Raw genomic sequence first — 18,745 nt, forward strand, 5'->3', positions numbered from 1 at the left:
AACCTTACCTGGCAATGTCCAGTTAAGCATTTGTTATGCAAACGGGAGGTGCTTCAGGAGCAGAATGGGCGCCATGGCATTATTAGTGTATTAAGTACTGAGTGTGCCTGCATGATTATGCAACTTGCTGTCCGCCATTTGTAGTGCCTGATGTTACAAGGCCCAAACCCTACAACTGTACGATCTCCAACTAATAGGAGGAAAACAGCAGAAGACCGGGCTGTCAGGGAAGCCTATCTTCTCCACAGAATTATAACTAAGTCTTCGGGTCTTCCTAAGATGAATCAAACCAATAACTGGTTATAAGCCATGGCCCAAATGCTGTCAGAGCCATCCAGCAGCAGAGATGGGAATGCATCCCATCTACTTGCCCTTATGATTGAACAGCACAAGATTTCTGCCCTTCCTGCGCAAATGCATCACTGAGCATTCTCAGTATTCACTTCCAATCCTGATAAGTGTCTCAGTGACTATCCATTCATGAGCGTCCCCTTGTCCATCGATTCTCCTACCCGCCTCTCCCCTATATATAAAGGCTTGCATTGTTCTGGAGGGCTGATGTGTGGAAACATATTTTGGCTCTTTCCTGGGAGGCGAGGGCCCAGCTCGGGGCCTGACTTGAGCGGAGCTTTTTCTTTAAAACAAATCTATTGTTCCCTGCCACGCCCCTGCTCGCATATTGATATATTCGCTCGAACAAAGATCCCCCCCCCCCCGCCGGCCCAGACAGACTTTGACTGAGAGCAACAGACGACTGCCACCCCCTCCTCCTCCTCCTCGCAGCCGTTCCTCCCTAATTTACCCAGAAGTGCTTTGGTGCGCGTTTGCGTTTCCGCTGGGCTTTCTTGTTGGGGGAAAAGGAGAGAAGGGGCGCCGCTTGGCGTCCTCGGGCTCCGCGGAGTCGATTTTTTTTTGCATCCCTTTCCCGCACCTCTTCGGCTGGCTTTGTCTCCCTCCCTCCAAAGCCTCACGGAGGAAGCTCTCCCCGCCGGGGCGCCCGGTGCCCTTTTTTTTGCGCTCCGGCGGCGGCGGCGGCGGCAGCAGGAGGAGAAAGGCGAGGAAGCAACTGCGTCCGGGTGGCGCTTTTTATTGTTCGCGTGCGCCTTTGGGTGGGTGGCAAGCAAGCCCTTCTGTGTGCGCGCGCTCGAGGAAGCGGGGCTGCTGCTGCTCCTCCTCCTCCTCCTTGCCCTCCTCCTCCTCCTCCTCCTCTTTTCCTTCCTTCCTCCCTTCCCACCGCCGGCTCCCGGCTCGCTATGTTGGATGTGGCTGGCTGAGGAGGAGGGAGCGCGCGCGCGCGCGCGAGGAGAGGCGCATCTGGTTCCTCGACCATGGCGTAAAAAGCCGACCTTCGCGCGCACCAGAGGCTGAAAGGCGGGGAATCTCCTTTTTTTATATATAAATAAAACGACGACGGCCACAATTGAACCGACCACCCCTCCGCCAGCCTCCTTGGGAAGGGAAGCTAAGCGGACCCGAGCTGCCTCCTCCCACATCTCGCCCTGCATCCCTCCTCCAATGAAGAAGAGTTTTATCCTGGAGTGAAGGAAGAGAGGGAGGAGGGGGGGAAGGAGAAAGAGAGAGAGAGAGAGAGAGAGAGATTGGGGTTTTTGGGTGAGGGGGGGGTAGGAAGGAAGGGGCGGCGCTTTTTCCTCTCCTTCACCCTGGCGTGTTAGCAGTGCTTGCCGTCTTTTGTTAATAGAAAGAAAGAGGAATTATTTAATAGAAGCGACGGGGAAAATGGCGAACGACTCTCCTGCGAAAAGTCTGGGGGAGATAGACCTCTCCTCCTTACGGGTGAGTGCGGCTGGAGGTGGGCTGGCTTGGGTGGGGGGCTGGCTGGCTGAGCGGGGCGCGGCAGGCGGTGACCCCTCGTTCCCTCGCTCCGCTCGCCTTTTCTGCCTCCCGCTGGCCACACAAAGCGGGAGACGGCTCCCCTGGCGTGGCTTTTGTTGTTCGCAGCTGGGTGGGGGGAGAAAAGCGGGTGGGGGGTCGCGTTGCTGGGGAAAAGAAGCTCCGGGGTTTGCAAGGGGGGTGGTCGCGGTTGCTTGCTGCGGCTGAGAAGGGGCCCTTCGGCCGGCTGGCTGGTTTGTCATCGCCCCGTTTTGTTCCTCAGAGCTTACGGGGAGGGGGGAGAGAGAGAGAGAGAGATGAGTTCAGTCTTGGGCTGCTTTCCTTTGTTTGCATGTATTGGCATGTGCGTGGAAAATCAGGGCGCAACAGCTGTACAGCCAAACAATCCCCTCCAGACAGTGGCGTTTTTGGGGGGCGGGTGGGTGCGCCGATGGTGATTTCTTATCTATATAACCCTGCTTTTTTCCTCTTATCTTCCTCCCCCCCTCCCTTCTCCACACCTTTATTGTGTAGGACCCTGCTGGGATTTTTGAGCTGGTGGAAGTGGTTGGAAATGGCACCTATGGTCAAGTTTATAAGGTTTGTGTCAAGAATTTCATTTCCTTTAAAAATCATAATACATGCACATTTTTCTCTTGCCCAGCCTTGATGCTGGCTGGCCACCCTGCTTTGCAAACAAAAGTTAAGGGGAAGTAAATCTCTGGTGGCTTTGTGACACAGCTGTCAAGCTCTGCTGTTTACTCCCTCAATGACCCTTTTGGGGTCTGAAGAACCCACTGAGTTAGCTTGTTGCTGCCCCAAAATTAGGATCCAAGAAGCTTTTAAATCTTGTATTCTCCTTCACAACCATCCAATCTTGTTTATTCAGTCCGCCCTGTCAGTATGCTGATATGTGATGGTGGGGAAATTGGGGATGTTCCTGCCTTTATTGAAAATAGTCAGATAGCTTTTTTTGGTGGGGAGAATGTCACTAGCTTTCTTTGTTATGGATCCTTACAAGGCGTGTTAAAATGTGGAGACTGGCATCACATTACCTCCAGTGTCTTTTAACTCTGTAAGAGGGTGTGGATGTAAAGGGGTGGGGTGAATCAGGGTAAAAAGAGCAGGGAATGTTATTGTATGTCTGGAGAGCAGAAGATCAGAATTCATAGAATAACCTGTTTGACGAGCAAATGATTTGGGGAGAAGCGCACACATACAGAGGAAACAATTGTAGGATACTGAGAGATGTTGCTGTTTTCAACGGCTAGGTGTGAAGGGAAGATAACAGCCCCCCCTCCCCCCAAAGTCTGTTATATAAAGGAAACCAATATTGAGATTTCATGGCTGTGTAATGTTTAGTCACCCATATGACTAAGTTTTTCATTGTACATTTTACATGAGTAAAGGATGGCCAAGCCTAAGGAAGGTTTGTAAGAAAAGATAGGAAGAGATTTGCTTCTTGTTTGGTGTGCACCCAAGTCTAATAAGCCTGTTATCCAACTTATCACAATAGAGGCTCCTTATCACAATAGAGTTTCAGTACATGACCAGTTGTGGGTCCCCATCTTGTGTACCTTCAGTGAAAAAAGTAGAGTATGTGTCTTTGTATGTCCATAATGCGGGACCTGTGGCTCTACAGATATTGGTGGACTTGGCAACTCCCATCAGCCCCAGTCCAGTGTGATAAATGGCCAGGGATGCATTTAGAGGGCCACAGTTTCCCCATTCTTTGTTTACATGCTGGTTCCAACATGGGAATCACCTTCTTTTGATGTGTGGTGTCCTTGGTATTTCTCTTTTGTTTTACAATGATCTGCAAGCTGTATTTTGTAAGAAGATTGTTGGCTGGATGAGCGGTAGTGATATGAAGTAGCTTTGATCTTGCTGTAAACAAAAGGAGTTAGTCCTATGCAATGTTAAAACGACTTTAAAACATGTCTAAGTTTGAGGCTGATTTATGGCTGACCCTTTGAAACTATTTCATAATGATATTTTCTCCTGCAGTTTCTTTGCTTGTGAAGCTTATATATCACATTGGGTGTGTCCTCTTCCTGCTACCCCTAGAAGGGAGTTCAGTTGTGTGAGTTTAGAATCTCTTGTAAATAAAACGAGTAGAAAATAAGTCAATTAATTTGACAATGCTTTGAGCTAAATAAAATGTTTTATGAGTTGACTATAGGCTGGCTGATTATAGTTTTACTATTTATTTATTTTTTGCTTGGGTGCCATTCCAGTGTGGAATGAAAATAGTAGGTAATCACTCCGGGGTCCCATAATATTTACAAAAGGTGGCTGACTACATCATGTAAACAGAGGGCTTCGTTGTTGCCATTAGTGTATTGCCAGTACTGGTATATACAATGGAGAGAAATGTGATTGTGGAATGCCTCTACTAGAGATAACGATGTTTTGGTAAGTTGCATACACACATAGAATCAAAGTGCTGTAAGCCCAAATGTGCATGTGCCACTTTTGCTTCAAAGACATTGTGATGCAACATCCTGTTGCTTTTTTTTTTTTGTATGGCAAAAAATACCCATTTGGCTGCATGGGTGGCGATTCTTCTTACCTATCCAGTCACTGCTCAGGTTTGGGAACTGGACAATATCCAAAGTGATGGAATTTCGTTAATAGTTGAATAACTGATAAGAGATCCTAAGATAACAAGCAACTTCAAGATGAAGTCGTATTACAAAGCTGTCTTTGGGACCAGTCTTTGGAGTTAAAGCCCTGTGACCAAATTGATTGATTCTTACAGAATTTAGCTGGCAGTAAACCTGTACTTGAATCTTTCAGGGTATGCTCAGATCTCTGTTTGACACTGCAGTTGCTGTGCTACTGATAATTTCAATTCTGGGACCTTGATATGATAAATATCAGTTGAGTTGAAAATCGGGGACATAGTGAAGCAACTACAACTTCTTATGCATTGAACTATGCATGAAAATCAGAAGAATATTAAAGTTGCCTTTCTTTGTTTCGTCTTAATTATATTGTGTATAACTTTTTGCTTCCTGGTTTGTTGGGACTGCACAATAGCTTAAGTATTCTTATGTATAGGAAACTTAAAAGTTATTTTTAAAAGCCGTTGTCCATGAATATGTCCAACTGTCTTCTTAGCATCAATTAGCTGTGGTAGATTGGCTATTGCCCTAAGATATGAAAGAAGTGAAGCAACCATGTGCAAATAGTTGGTGTTAAGGTCTAAGGTTTTCTCTTTTATAGGAACTTCTCCACAGATATTGGCAAAGGAAGCTATGTAGTAAATCTTTAAAAGTATGTGTGTCAATTCATGCTAAGGCATGTGTATGAGATGTTCAAGGCCAGCCTTACCATTGATGTCATTGTTGACGTCAAAGAGATACACTAGTACGCAGTTTATTGGTACACGTAAATAGGAGAATCTGTGGCCCTCCAGATGTTTTTCAAATCCCATCAGCCTCAGCCAGCATGGCCAAGAATGATGGGAGTTGTAGTTAGCAACTTCTGGAGGGCCAAAGATGCACCAGCCCTCACATCTGTTTACAAATGTGTCTTGGCTGGGGTGGGGAGAGCCACTTAGAGAGTATTTTTTAAAATGAGCATGAAAATGAAATAACAGATTACATTGCTGTTCCAGCAACCCTCTGTGTTAAGCGAGCAAAATGTTGTTGTTTCAAAGCTATTTAAAAAATAGAACATTTAGAGTTTAAAGGAAAGCAGTAGTTGTGAACCTCCCACAGAAGTTTGACGTCTTTTGTGCAGCAAATAGTTATGTCTGGCAGAAGTACAATGAATAAAGCTATTTGGGATAAGATAAAATTTGTCTAGAAAGCAGGGTATTGTTAGAATGTCAAAGAGGAACCCCTCTTCCCTGAGTTGAGGTCAACTGATTGTCAGCTAAATGGCATGTACAGACTTGCCCACTGGTGTTCATTCTCTTATTGGAGAATGAGGAGCTGAAATGTTCTGCTGTGTGCATGTTCTTTCCTGTGTTTATATTGTGTAGTCTGCCTGATCCTTAAGAGACAATAGGCTGTTTCACATCTATTTTGTTCTAATGTTGGGCAAGTTGAATTAGCACTGGATGGTAGTACGAAATTAGCTGTATAAAATTAGCTAAATGATTTGGACTTCGCATAGTCATTGCCTGTGGTTGTGTGTGTTTGTTTGTTTCTATCTGCCTCTTTTGCTAAGAAACTCTATTGAAGTGCTCCAAGACAATAAAGTAGAATCTGAATTTTGCAATCACCAATATGGGAATGGAACTTGTGAACAATGCAATGCCAGCTTAGCAATTATCTATGGAGTACCTTTAAATAAGATTATAGGCGCCTAACTGTGCTTGACAAAACTATTGCCAACGGCTTAAGCAGTGCAAGTACCTCTGGTGTAGAATACCTTGACCCTACTTGTTAGTTTGCTTATGAATCACAACAGTCTAAAAAATCTGTGCTTATTTGTGTGGGCTGAATGCACATTCGTGCATAAAAGGCTACATGAACTTCTGTGTTTTGTTCAACTCTGTGAAGTGTTTTATAGCAGAATGATTCATTCTTGGCGGGACATTAATTCGTTAATTACAATTATAAAATGAAAAAGTACTAGCAATCTACTGGGGCACTTGTAAGAACATTATACTCTGTCTTTTTGATGCCTGATGGCCACAAAAACCATCAGCTGACTACTGTTTTCTCCTCTCTTCATCATATATCTCAGTGTGGCCCTTTCCACGACCCTAAGAGGTGTTCTGTATTGTGCCATTGCCCGTTCCTGTGTTTGAGGTTTTTGGTTTCATTGAGAGGCAGAGGACACTTGACAACTATCTGCCCATAAAGGCTGCGTCAAGCCACTTCTGGAAATCTAGTGGAAGTTTTGTGCTCATTTCCATGTTGTTCACAGGAAAAACAACAACCATTCATTCGGAAAACCATTTGGATTGCAATTTTCCAGTGTGCTTGTGTGATGAAATTTGGGGCAGGATCCCAGCACACAGTTCTTTCCTGCGATTTAAAATTGCAGGTGACATGACACTATGTTGATCAAGAAGCCACGGTTCCATAACTCGGCAGTTGCTGAGGTGTAGAAGCAACGTGAGAAACGGGGATGGATGTGCTAGCTTTATAATCAATAAAGCTAACACAATAAACCCTATGTCTGAATGCAGCCATCATGTTTACAAGCATGAAGAGCTTCTTTTGAATTGCCTAAAAACTCTTGGCAGTTCCTGAGCCTGCCCTGCTCCCAGTTGCCTGCTCCCTGTCCATTGCCACCCTGGTGCAACTTTTCAGCAAGATTAAAAAAAGTTGGCCCTTCTGTGGTTGTATGCTGCTTAGCACTTTCATACCCAAAGGGTGAATGGAATTGTGGTAGCACTTAAACTTTTCTGTTTGGTATAGATGAGCGTCAACAACTGCACCTCTGGTGTACACTGGAGAGATTCTAATTCTTCCTTTGTGAGTTAGACTCAATTTATTTTGGGTGAGTAACAAATCAAGTACTCTGAGCTATTGGGGGTATGTGTGTGTTTGCTTCAGTAGCTATAAATTTGGAGGGAATAGTTTGACAATGAAGGCAAGGCGTGCTCTGCAAAAAGACAATTGAGGGAACGATGATTGATTGCGCGCTCTCTTTTAAAGCGCGGAAATAAAAATCGAGCCCTACAGAGAAAATGTGTCATTCCAAAAACCAGCTGCTGTAAATATTTCTCATGTGCGTTCAGAGACCCCAGCACACGCTAATGATTAGAAAGTAATTGGCATGTTAGGTTTGAGCTATAACAGGAAATGTGCTGTTTGAATCAGGGATGACTCTCCTAGGTTCTCATGACTGCTGCTTTCTAGAAGCCTTGTGAGAATTAATTCATAGTGAAGGCATCTTTTGTTTGATTCATATTTCAGCTTTCCAAAGCTACATGTAAATTATGCATATTGCCTAAGTTCTGGCCCATACAGGAGTGATGTAATAGGGGATGGCTTACATGCTGATGTGAAAATAATCTGAGGCCTGTGAAAATAATTTCCCTCGCCAAGATAAATCCATTGTTACTTCAGTAAATATGGTTTAAGGAAGCCTTGGCCATTGCCGAATAACTACTTTATCCTTTGTGTCCCTGTAGTAAAAAGAGAGAGTCATTTGTGACTTCACATCATTTTGCTGAACATGGGAAAGAAATCCTATTCTTTACTGGTGAGCCACTATTGGTGAGGTCACTTGCTCTTGGGAAATAAGCCAGACCAGTTTCTCAAAAGTATGCACTGTGCTTTATACTTTCTCTTAAGAATTTGGCTCTGTACTACTTGATTATTTTGGGGGGGATGGATTACTTCTGCATAGTTTGTATACATGTGCATATGAGATGACACCACTGTCATCATTACTATTATTATTATATTTTATTTTTTATTTCCCCCACCCTTTTCTCTAAATGAACAGCTAAATGAATGCCACAAAGACCTGCAATATGCTCTGCAGTTAGGTAGTACAAAATAGATAGCTCAGTCAGTAGAGCATGAGACTCCTAATCTCAGGGGTCATGGGTTCTAGTTCCACGTTGGGCAAAAGAATCCTGTATTGCAGGGAGTGGACTAGAATGACACTCATGGTTCCTTCCAATTCTACAGTTCTATGATCCTATAATATATTCTCAGTAGAAGCCTCCCATTTATGAAGTTCCCTTCTCTCCAAAATAAAGCTGGCATTGACTTTTGTCACTAGCTGCAGACCTGTATATTTGCCCTGGCCTTCTGGATGGTTTGCTACTGTGTTAAATCTGCTGCGATAAAAATATTTGCAATGTTTTGTCATTGTTTTGTGTTTTGTTTTGTTAAGATTACATTTTAATGTTTTGGCAGCTTTGTAACCTGTTCTTCACAATGAAGAGTGGGCTACAGTTAATACTTTAAACACATAACAAATAACAAAAGCAATATAGCTTCTTCCTGTATGCTTCAAAATAATGTGAATGAGATACAGAGAAGCTAGGGCTTATTAAGGTGTTTTGTGAAAATTATTCTAATGTAACTAGCTAAGGGTACGTTAACCAAATGGAGCCCACTAATTACACTTCTATCCTTCAGTTCAGAGATTGCTACCTTAGCGCAGACTGTGGGAGCTTAAGCTTTGGAGTCTTCTAATTCAGGAAACGGAAGGAAGAAGTAATAGAAAAGTACTTAGTGTTAAGTAAAAAAATATGCCTTGTGGTGGTGAATGGAGCACAGGAAAAATACAAACCCCGGAATAAAAAATGGCTAAGTGGAATTTTCAGTAGGCAAACAGTTTTGTATCCATTCACAACAGAATGCTAGGACATCAAATGCAGCTAATAAAACTTGCACCTTGGGTTTTATCAGATTTCCTCCTTCCGGGGTTGCAGTATGGAGCTTCAAGCTGAACATTGTGGGGGTAGCAAGTCAAGTGTGGTGTAAGCTAACATGTTCCTTGGCGTGTTATTCTGAAATGTTGCTTCAGGTGTTATTTAAAAGCACATGCAAAATTCCTACTTCCCCACTATCTGTTACCAAAGTGGCTTAATTAAATAAGATGAAAAATAATCAGAATGAATCCAGTGGCGGCAAAGAGAGCAAAAACCACTTTAAGGCAGCAGGAGGGGACACAGCAAGCAAGAATGAAGCAAACCTCTTAAGCAGAATTCAGCTGGAAGGCATGAAAAGAATAAAATACTGTTTAGGCACCATGCAAAGACTGTTAGTATACATGCCATGAGAATATTTTGAGGAGGGGGGTTGCAGAGGTGTGTCAGTCATGGCGGTGGTGGGGTATGTCAGGCCTGTGGGGTGGTCTACCTCCCCTCCCAAAGGTGGTGCTGTGGTCTAAACCACTGAGCCTCTTCGGCTTGCCGATTGGAAGGTTGAATCCCTGCAACAGGGTGAGCTCCCATTGTCCCAGCTCCTGCCAACCTAGCAGTTCGAAAGCATGCCAGTGCAAGTAGATAGATACTGCTGCGGCGGGAAGGTAAACACGGAAGGTTTCCGTGTGCTCTGGTTTCCATCACGGTGTTCCTTTGTGCCAGAAGTGGTTTAGTCATGCTGGCCACATGACCGGGAAAGCGGTCTGTGGACAAATGCCAGCTCCCTCGGCCTGAAAGCGAGATGAGTGCTACAACCCCATAGTAGCCTTTGACTGGACTTAACCGTCCAGGGGTCCTTTACCTATTACCTACCTCCCCTCCAGGCCCCCCCTCTATTTCTCTCTGCCACACTCCTCACTGGCCCCTGCTTTGCACTCTACTTTTTGCATTTCTGGAGTATGCCCTGATATTCTCTCTTGCTTGCCTGGTTGGAGGACAGAGAAGGATGAGCGAGTGTGCGGAGAAACTAGCCTACTCTATGTAAGTTCAAAATCTTCCCACTTCTCCCTTTGGCCTTGTCCACTACTGGCCCTGGTTCCTGACAGGTTGCCCAAAGGGACTTGTTTCTCGGGCTGAGAAAAGTTCCCTATTAAATCCACCTCCTCTCTAAGGGCAGGGGAACTTGAGAAGGGCATTCAGGTACATGGATTGTAAATGCCACTTTTCGCTGGACTAACTTCAGTGGTAACAAGCTCAGTGCCTTTTGCACAAAACATGACATAGTGGTATTACAGTGGTGAATAAAAATAGAAGCGCTGACTTTTTAATCACCTGATTGCTGTACAAACAAAGGAGGCTGCAGGTTGCAAGCTTTATTAATTGTGGTGTAATTTGCCTGGTCTTGCAAGCTGAGAAACTGGTGTTTTAGAAGGTTTTCTTGAGAAACCCATAGCATCCTCAGCTGGACTTCCTGTAAGCCCAGGAAGCTACCTGTGGAGCACCTGACAACTGTTTGCATGCTGATGCTTAAATAGCCCAGTTCACCCATCTCATTAAAATGTATTTAAAAATAAATGATGATTTACTACATGGACAAGCAGCCTGCCAGTGGCGTAGCGTGGGGGGTGCAGGGGGGGCCGGCCGCACCGGGCGCAACATCTGGGGTTAGGGCAAATCCACGGGTTAGGGGGCGCAAATCCACGGGTTAGGGGGCGCAAATCCACGGGTTAGGGGGCGCAAATTACTTGCCTTGCCCCGGGTGCTGACAACCCACGCTACGCCACTGCAGCCTGCTGCTGCATACTGTTCAAGAGTCCCCATGTGTGGTACATGATGTGGTCATGTGTGATGAGTGAAGTGGCAGTTGGAAGTTTTGGGTCCAAATAATAATAGATGGTGGCTGCTTCTGTTTTGTATATGGTTTCATATCCATGCTTGTAAGGTTTCAGAAAGAAAACCAGCTGGGAACCCACTTCCTACTTGAAAAATCTCAGAAACTATTTGTTACTCTTCAGTTGCAAGTGGCGGGTGGTCATCATGTCAGGAAAGAATGGTAGAATCCTGAATTGAAAACTTACATATCCATAACAAACCAATATAGAAAGTAGATTTCCTGTGTGTTCTTTCTGCATCTTATAGTGTTATATTTTATAAGTCTGAGGTTCTAATGGTGATAGGTATGGTTTTGTTGGGTTGGGCACGACTTTATATTCCTAGCTTCACTAACCCTAGTTCATTTAGCTCTGAATGAGTGCTGGGCTTTTGTTTTCCTCTCTACTCACTTTGGTGCTTTGATCCTGGTCTCCTTAAACCATAGTTTCTGTTATGTTCAGAACAGGGAAACTGTGGTTTTAATATTGTTGTTGATTCCGGTGAGGGAACCACAGTTCACAACCACAATTGAACCACAACCACCCAATTCAGGAATAATGGAAAAGTGTGGTTTGAAAAAGACCAGGGCTGAAATCCTGAAACAAATGCATGAAGGAGAGTGGGGGATGTCTTCTTTCGTCTTTCTTTGGTAATCACTCGTAGTCGAGTAAGATTGTCTCCCTGAATACGGTTTTAAGAGTGAGTCCGTAAGTGACTGTGGAGGCCAATTCTGGATCCACACGTCCTTCCACAGTGGGGAAATAGGCTTCTTGATGGGAGTTAATCACGGTGAGGCTTTGCCAAGCGTTCCTTCCTCTTAGCACATTTCTCCCTTTCATTCTGAGTTCCAAGCGTCTTCAAAGTCCACAACACCTTTGATAAAGGCTGTTCTCTAATTGGAGCATTCGCAGGCCTGAGTTTCCCAATTGTCAGTGTTTATACTACATTTTTAAAGATTTGCATTGAGAGAGTCTTTACACCTCTTTAGTTGACCACCAGCATTATGCTTTCCATTTTTAAGTTCAGAATAGAATAGTTGCTTTGGAAGATGCAGGCAAGACACTGTGGTTTATTAAGCCAGGGATGAAATGTCCAAACTGGTCCATTATATGGATGGAATCCTTAAAAAGATCACTGTGTTTGTGTAATACTCATGTTGATTCACTTTTAGAATTAGAGAAGGGTCATAGTACAGTGAAAGAGCACATTTTCTATACAGTAGATTTTACGTTCAGTCATACTTTTTTTTTAGTGTTTGCCCCCACCCCCAATCAACCATGGAATCAGTCTTGACTTTTTAGAAGCCAAAAAATCCTGATTGTGATATTTTTAATCTGCATCCTTTCAAAATGGACCAAAAAAGTGTCACATATTTATTTATGTGAGACCTTTGCCTTTACCTTTTACCTATTCATATACTTACTAGTCTGCAATATAGGAATATCTATGCCTGAGATGTATGTACAGTCATACCTTGGAAGTCGGATTGAATCTGTTCTGGAAGTCCGTTTGACTTCCAAAACATTCGGAAACCAAAGTGCGGCTTCTAATTGGCTGCAGGAAGCTCGGAAGTCGCAGAAGCCCCATTGGATGTTTGGCTTCCAAAAATAGTTCGCAAATCGGAACAGTCACTTCCGGGTTTGCGGCGTTCGGAAACCAAAATGTTTGGGAGCTAAGTTGTTAAAAAACCCAGGTGTGACTGTATAGGGGTGTCAATAAAGTAATGGCAATGCTGCCTTTGATTACAGAGGGGTTGACACATTCTTGTTGTCGTAATCTCGGCAAACCCCTTGAGAGGTCTGATGATGCAATGCATTTCCATAATGTATCTTCAAGACTACAAAGCTTAATTGCAGTTCTCTGTGATCCTCTAAAGACAATTGCAATGCTGTGTTATTTACTGTACAGTACTTTTAACATTCTGAAGATGGGTGCTAGAACAAGAACGGCACTGAAATGTCTGCTCATTAACTTGCAAATCTTTTTGTCTACTTTGGGCACATCCTAGTATACAACAGTTCAACATTAAATCACAAGAGTTTCTTCCTTCTATGTTAGGGAGAATATTTTTTTTTTTAAAAAATGCTTAAGTGAATGAAACCTAAAAAATTGTATACTTGTGGGGTAGAAGATGCAGAAAATGTCTCTGAATTGGTGTGTATGGTAAAAAGCATGTTTGCATCATCCTAGGAGCAAGATTGTTTTTTCCTTTTTCAGTTTTTGAATCTTAACTTGGTGCCTGTGCATAGATGTAGGATCTAGATCAGGCATCCCCAAACTCTGCCCTCCAGATGTTTTGGGACTACATTTCCCATCATCCCTGACCACTGGTCCTGTTAGCTAGGGATGATGGGAGTTGCAGTCCCAAAACATCTGGAGGGCTGAGTTTGGGAATACCTGATCTAGATTAAATTGCAGTGATTAGCAAAAGGTGACTTGATTTTTTAAATCTTCTCTTCAGAGATGTGCAAACCCCTGTGTGGAGAGTTTACCTGACTGCTAAAGGCTGTAAATCTATGCATACTTACTTAGGATAAGCCCAATTGAACTCAGTACAACTTCTTTTGAGTAAACACGCTTAGGATTATATTGAACAAACAGGATGATGGGTGCTTGGCAGTTAGAATATTTTTCCTAGCTCATGATAAGCTTCCATATATTTATTTCCTAGATAAACTTTAACTCTACTGTGCCTTTGCCTTCTTTTAAACTAAAATCTGCTCAATAGCGACATCATTTTAGATGGAAGTAAATATTTATATTGGCTCATATATAAATACTTAGTCTTAAATCTGTTAACTTTTCACAATTCGCTCCCTCCTTTTCTGATGCTTGAAGGACCATGCTACTGCATACTTTAATCAAACCTATCTGTCTTTTAAAATCATGGTTTATACAATTTCTTTTTGTTCACTGCAGAAGTACTTTTTTTCAAAAAGAGCAATACTTTGTATAACTTAAGCATTTCAAAAGCATATCTTTTAAAGAATGCTTTTAAATTACATATTTTTTCCTGCCTTACCACAATTGCTCATGATGTATTAACATGTAAAACAAAACAGATTAAAATCTAAAGCAGTAAAATACCACAAAATCTGGAAAAAGGGTTCAAATAATATTCTTTTCTGGAAGAAATCTGTGGTAGGACTCTAGAGTGAGTCTTTTTTTCTTTTCTTTCTGGTTTAAGGAGCCATTTGGTGCCTAACTTATACAGTGGTACCTTGGTCCCCGAACAAATCGGCTCCCGAATGCCGCAAACCTGGAAGTAAGTGTTCCAGTTTGCGAACATTTTTTGGAAGCTGAACGTCCGACACGGCTTCCATGGTTTCTGATTGAGTGCAGGAAGATCGTGCAGCCAATTAGAAGCCACGCTTTGGTTTTCGAACAGTTTTGGGAGTCGAATGGACTCCTGGAATGAATTAAGTTTGAGAACCAAGGTACCACTGTACACCTGAGTTTCTAACACTGGGAGGCAGTTGCTCTTGGGTAGCTATGGGTAAACATTTTGAGCGTGGCAATAGATTTCAGCCCTGTTCTTCAATTTCCTAGCATTGTTATTCCATGAAATCATGTAAAGAGGTTCTGTTCCTGATGCCTCCAAGTGAAGTGAAACAAATGGTTGCCAGGGAGGTGGCCTTTTCATAGTGGTACCCTGTTTGTGGAACGCCGTTCCCCGAGAGGCTTGTTTTATAGTCAACAGGTGAGGGCAACCTTATTTTTTGAGACATTAAATATAAAAATATTTTCTAAAGTGTTCTAACCACTCTCTATCTGCTTTTATTCTCTCCTGTATGCTGGAAATTGTTATCTTATGTTGAGATGTATTTGAATCGTGTTTATCCCTTTATGAGCTGCAAAGCCATTCAGAGAACAGTGTCATTGGGCAGTTTTATCAAGCAGTAACTCAGTGCTGGGAAGTAGAGTTCTTGATGTTTTCGAAATAAAATACAAGATGCAGCATCTACCTATGCATTCCATATTACGCCATCTGGTAAGTCACTTGGGGAATGCGTGGGAAAGAGAGTGGGAGTGGCTGGGAGACAAGTCTCGCTGTCTGTTTATATCTCAGTTGTATCTCTATATCCTGTCCTTTTCTCGGAGGAGTTGCTCAGCTCGCTTACATTGATTTATTGTACCTTTTGTGTATGCAGCCAGGCTTGTAAATGACCACTTGGCTAGTTCCTTTTGGCAAGTAAGCATTGCTTCTAGGTGACTAGACCCAGGAAGAATTCTAGAACTTTTCTTCCAGGCTTGACTCGTGTTTCATAAATTACTAATAAAACTCAATGTGTTTGTGATGTAGGCTAGTGTATTTTGTGTGTAGTCCCATTTGCAAAGTTGCTTTCAGCTATATTGAGACATAAGTGTTCCACTCAAGTGAGTTTTATGTCTGATTGGGGATTTGAACCTAGATGGCTCCTCCCTGGTTAAAGCCTAATACTTCAACTCCAACTGCTTGGGCTCCACCCACCACAAGTATAAAACTGGTAGCTTTTGCTTGTTGCCTGCCACTACAGGAGTGCCCTAAGCAGCCAGCCCTTGCTCTTCCACTATGAAAAAAACCACCACATTGCCTCTACCTTTATTGCCCTCACTGGAATGCAGCCCACACTTTTGATACCACATGCACACTTTTGCTGGTTCTCCCCAATTCGGAAAGTACAACCGAGTAGCTGCTCTTAAATGTGTGTAGCACAAGCTTAAATTGGATAAGGTTCCAAATACTGCAGCATAAATGTTCACTTTAAAAATTGCTTTTAATAATAGCATTTAATATTAACAAAATAAAAAAAAATCCTTCCAGTAGCACCTTAGAGACCAACATTCATAACATGCAGTGTATGCAGTATAGGTGCCGGCCATTTTGCACGGGAACTCCCCTCCCGGCCCCTGTGCGCGTCGGTGGAGCGTGCAAATGTGCCCACTGTTCCGCCCCCCATTCTGCCCTCTTCTGGGTCCAAAAGGAACCATGTCAGTGATGACACGTCAGTTGGACACTCCTATAATGGTTGCCTTCTGTATCCACTTACAAATGAATGTACTTGTACTATTTTTTCCTCCCTCTCCTCCAAAGCTGGTTGGCATAGCCAACACAGACACTCTAGGACAGGGGTCTGCAACCTTTAAGACAAAAAGAGCTACTTGGACCCGTTTCCGAAGGAAAAAAAAAATGGGAGTCGCAAAACAAGCCAAATGTAAATAACCACACATTCTTCCCCTTCCCCCATTCTCTCTCTTTCCCCTGAGTCTATTTCAGATAGCAAAGAGGGGTATGGTACCTCTCATATCCATTTTTTGAAAAGCACCATGTGCATAGAGGGCATTATACAAATTAACACATAGAAAAGTGTCTGTCCCTCCCTGCAGTTCAACTCCCTCTCTTTTTACTAACAGCACATATCCATTCCTTCTGCTGGTGCAACTTTCTCATCATTTCTACATAGCAGCATTTATAAACCAGTGCCAGAGAAACTGGGTGAAAGGAAGGTGAGAGGGAAGAGATATGAATGTTTATGTGTGTATATGTATACATACATACACCTACACAATTACAGGTTTGAAGCCAACTTTAAAAAAAAGTGCTGGTAAGCAAAGGAATCTGTGGTGCTTTCCATGGGATCCGGGGACATGTCAGCTAATACTCTTCCCTTTCTTCTTCATTTGCTTGTCTCTGCAGCAAATCTCGAGGGGGAAGGGAGAAGGGCAGGAATTGCATAGGCACGAGAGAACGGGGGAAATCCCGCATGCAGGATTTTGGTGCCTAACAGCCCCCCCTCTCTCTGCAATTGCTCTCGTGCTCCCCCGCCTCTCTCTGAGGCCGAGATGCTGCATCACGGCACCTGCTGGCTACCTCTGGACCCCCTCCTCGTCACTGACGTAATTCACCCCTTCCTCCCTGACAGGGAGGGCGGGCCCATTTTGTGGTTCACCTCAGGTCTCTCCCTCAACTGGGCGGCCACTCAGAAGCAAGGCACGGAAAAGGATCCCGAAGCACCACCGCCACCCCCCCTCTCTCTCACACACACCCCGCCCCGCCATTTCCCTTGAGCGCGCGTGCGCGCGCTCTCTCCCTCGCCTCAGGTGCCTCGCGCGCGGGGCTGAGGAGAGCGTGGCCTGGGAGAGAGTTCCCCCTCGCCGCTGCCGCCGCCGCCCGTCCTACCCCGGGGGAAGCTATGAGCCATGAAGCCGCCTGGCAGAACTTCTCTCCGGCGGCAGAAGCAGCAGCAGCCCTTCTCCGGCCGCCGCCTCCTCCATCCCAGCAGCCGCCGCCTCTCGCCGCCGCCTTGCTTTGCCCGGCTCGGCTGCCCAGCTCCATCCCCCTCCTCTTTCTGGCGCTTCTGCTTTTCTGCTCAGGGTCCCCGAGGATCTGTGGAGCCGCGGCAAAGCTGTAAAAGAGCTGCATGCAGCTCTGGAGCTGCGGGTTGCTGACCCCTGCTCTAGGATCAAAGTTTGAAGGCTTAATGGGGAACCTCATAGCTTGCTTATGTGAACTTTTACATTAAAAAATAAAATGCAAGGGTTTTGAATAACACGTGTAAGCGTTCGCATCGTGCACAGTGCAGGCTATTAACTTATACCTAGTCAAGCTAGCACACTTTTTCTACTAAGCCTTTTAGTTTAAACCAGGGGTCAGCAAACTTTTCCATCAGGGGGCCGGTCCACTGTCCCTCAGACCTTGTGGGGGGCCAGACTATATTTTGAAAAATAATAATGAACGAATTCCTATGCCCCACAAATAACCCAGAGATGCATTTTAAATAAAAGGACACATTCTGTTCATGTAAAAACACGCTGATTCCCAGACCATCCGCAGGCTGGATTTAGAAGGCGATTGGGCCAGACCCGCCCCCCCAGGCCTTTGTCTGCCCATGGTTTAAACTGCTGCTAGCCCATGTGTTTCTACTGTAGTCTTACATAGAAGAAAATAACAGAATCTAGCGAATACTTTGTCTGGTACAGTATCACCCAATCTATTGCAGACCTCTTTGGAATGCACTGAGACCTCATTTGATAATAACGGATGAGGAAAGAGGACGCGGGTGGCGCTGTGGGTAAAACCTCAGCGCCTAGGACTTGCCGATCGCATGGTTGGCGGTTCGAATCCCCGCGGCGGGGTGCGCTCCCATCGTTCGGTCCCAGCTCCTGCCCACCTAGCAGTTCGAAAGCACCCCTAAGTGCAAGTAGATAAATAGAGACCACTTTATAGCGGGAAGGTAAACGGCGTTTCTGTGTGCTGCGCTGGTGCTGGCTCGCCAGAGCAGCTTCGTCACGCTGGCCACGTGACCCAGAAGTGTCTGCGGACAGCGCTGGCTCCCGGCCTCTAGAGTGAGATGAGCGCACAACCCTAGAGTCTGTCAAGACTGGCCCGTACGGGCAGGGGTACCTTTACCTTTTAATGAGGAAAGACACATGGGGCTCAAAATAAATATAAAGTGAGATTACAGTGGTACCTCGGGTTACATATGCTTCAGGTTACATACACTTGAGGTTACACACTCCGCTAACCCAGAAATAGTGCTTCAGGTTAAGAACTTTGCTTCAGGATGAGAACAGAAATTGTGCAGCGGCGGCAGCGCAGCAGCAGGAGGCCCCATTAGCTAAAGTGATGCTTCAGGTTAAGAACAGTTTCAGGTTAAGAAAGGACCTCCGGAACGAATTAAGTACTTAACCCGAGGTACCACTGTATTAGAAACACTGGAGGAGGTTGTATGTTCCTTAGTTGCATCTTCATGTGTTGATAGAACTAGACTG

At 44.4% G+C, this 18,745-nt stretch overlaps 1 protein-coding gene across 4 annotated transcripts in view; it reads left to right on the forward strand.

Annotated features, from left to right (window-relative positions):
- Positions 1-1,132: 1,132 nt before the first annotated feature.
- The window catches only part of MAP4K4 (mitogen-activated protein kinase kinase kinase kinase 4), a 135,388-nt gene continuing 117,775 nt past the window's right edge, over positions 1,133-18,745 (forward strand). For all 4 annotated transcript variants that reach the window (XM_081858393.1, XM_081858394.1, XM_081858395.1 and 1 more), the window contains exons 1-2: positions 1,133-1,794; positions 2,365-2,430. In XM_081858393.1, coding sequence (XP_081714519.1) covers positions 1,738-1,794; positions 2,365-2,430 — 123 coding nt within the window. In that variant the 5' untranslated portion in view covers positions 1,133-1,737. The remainder of the gene's footprint in view (positions 1,795-2,364; positions 2,431-18,745) is intronic.

This window comes from Podarcis erhardii (assembly GCF_964252035.2).
Source record: "Podarcis erhardii genome assembly, chromosome: 4".
In the NCBI taxonomy this organism is placed as follows: domain Eukaryota; kingdom Metazoa; phylum Chordata; class Lepidosauria; order Squamata; family Lacertidae; genus Podarcis; species Podarcis erhardii.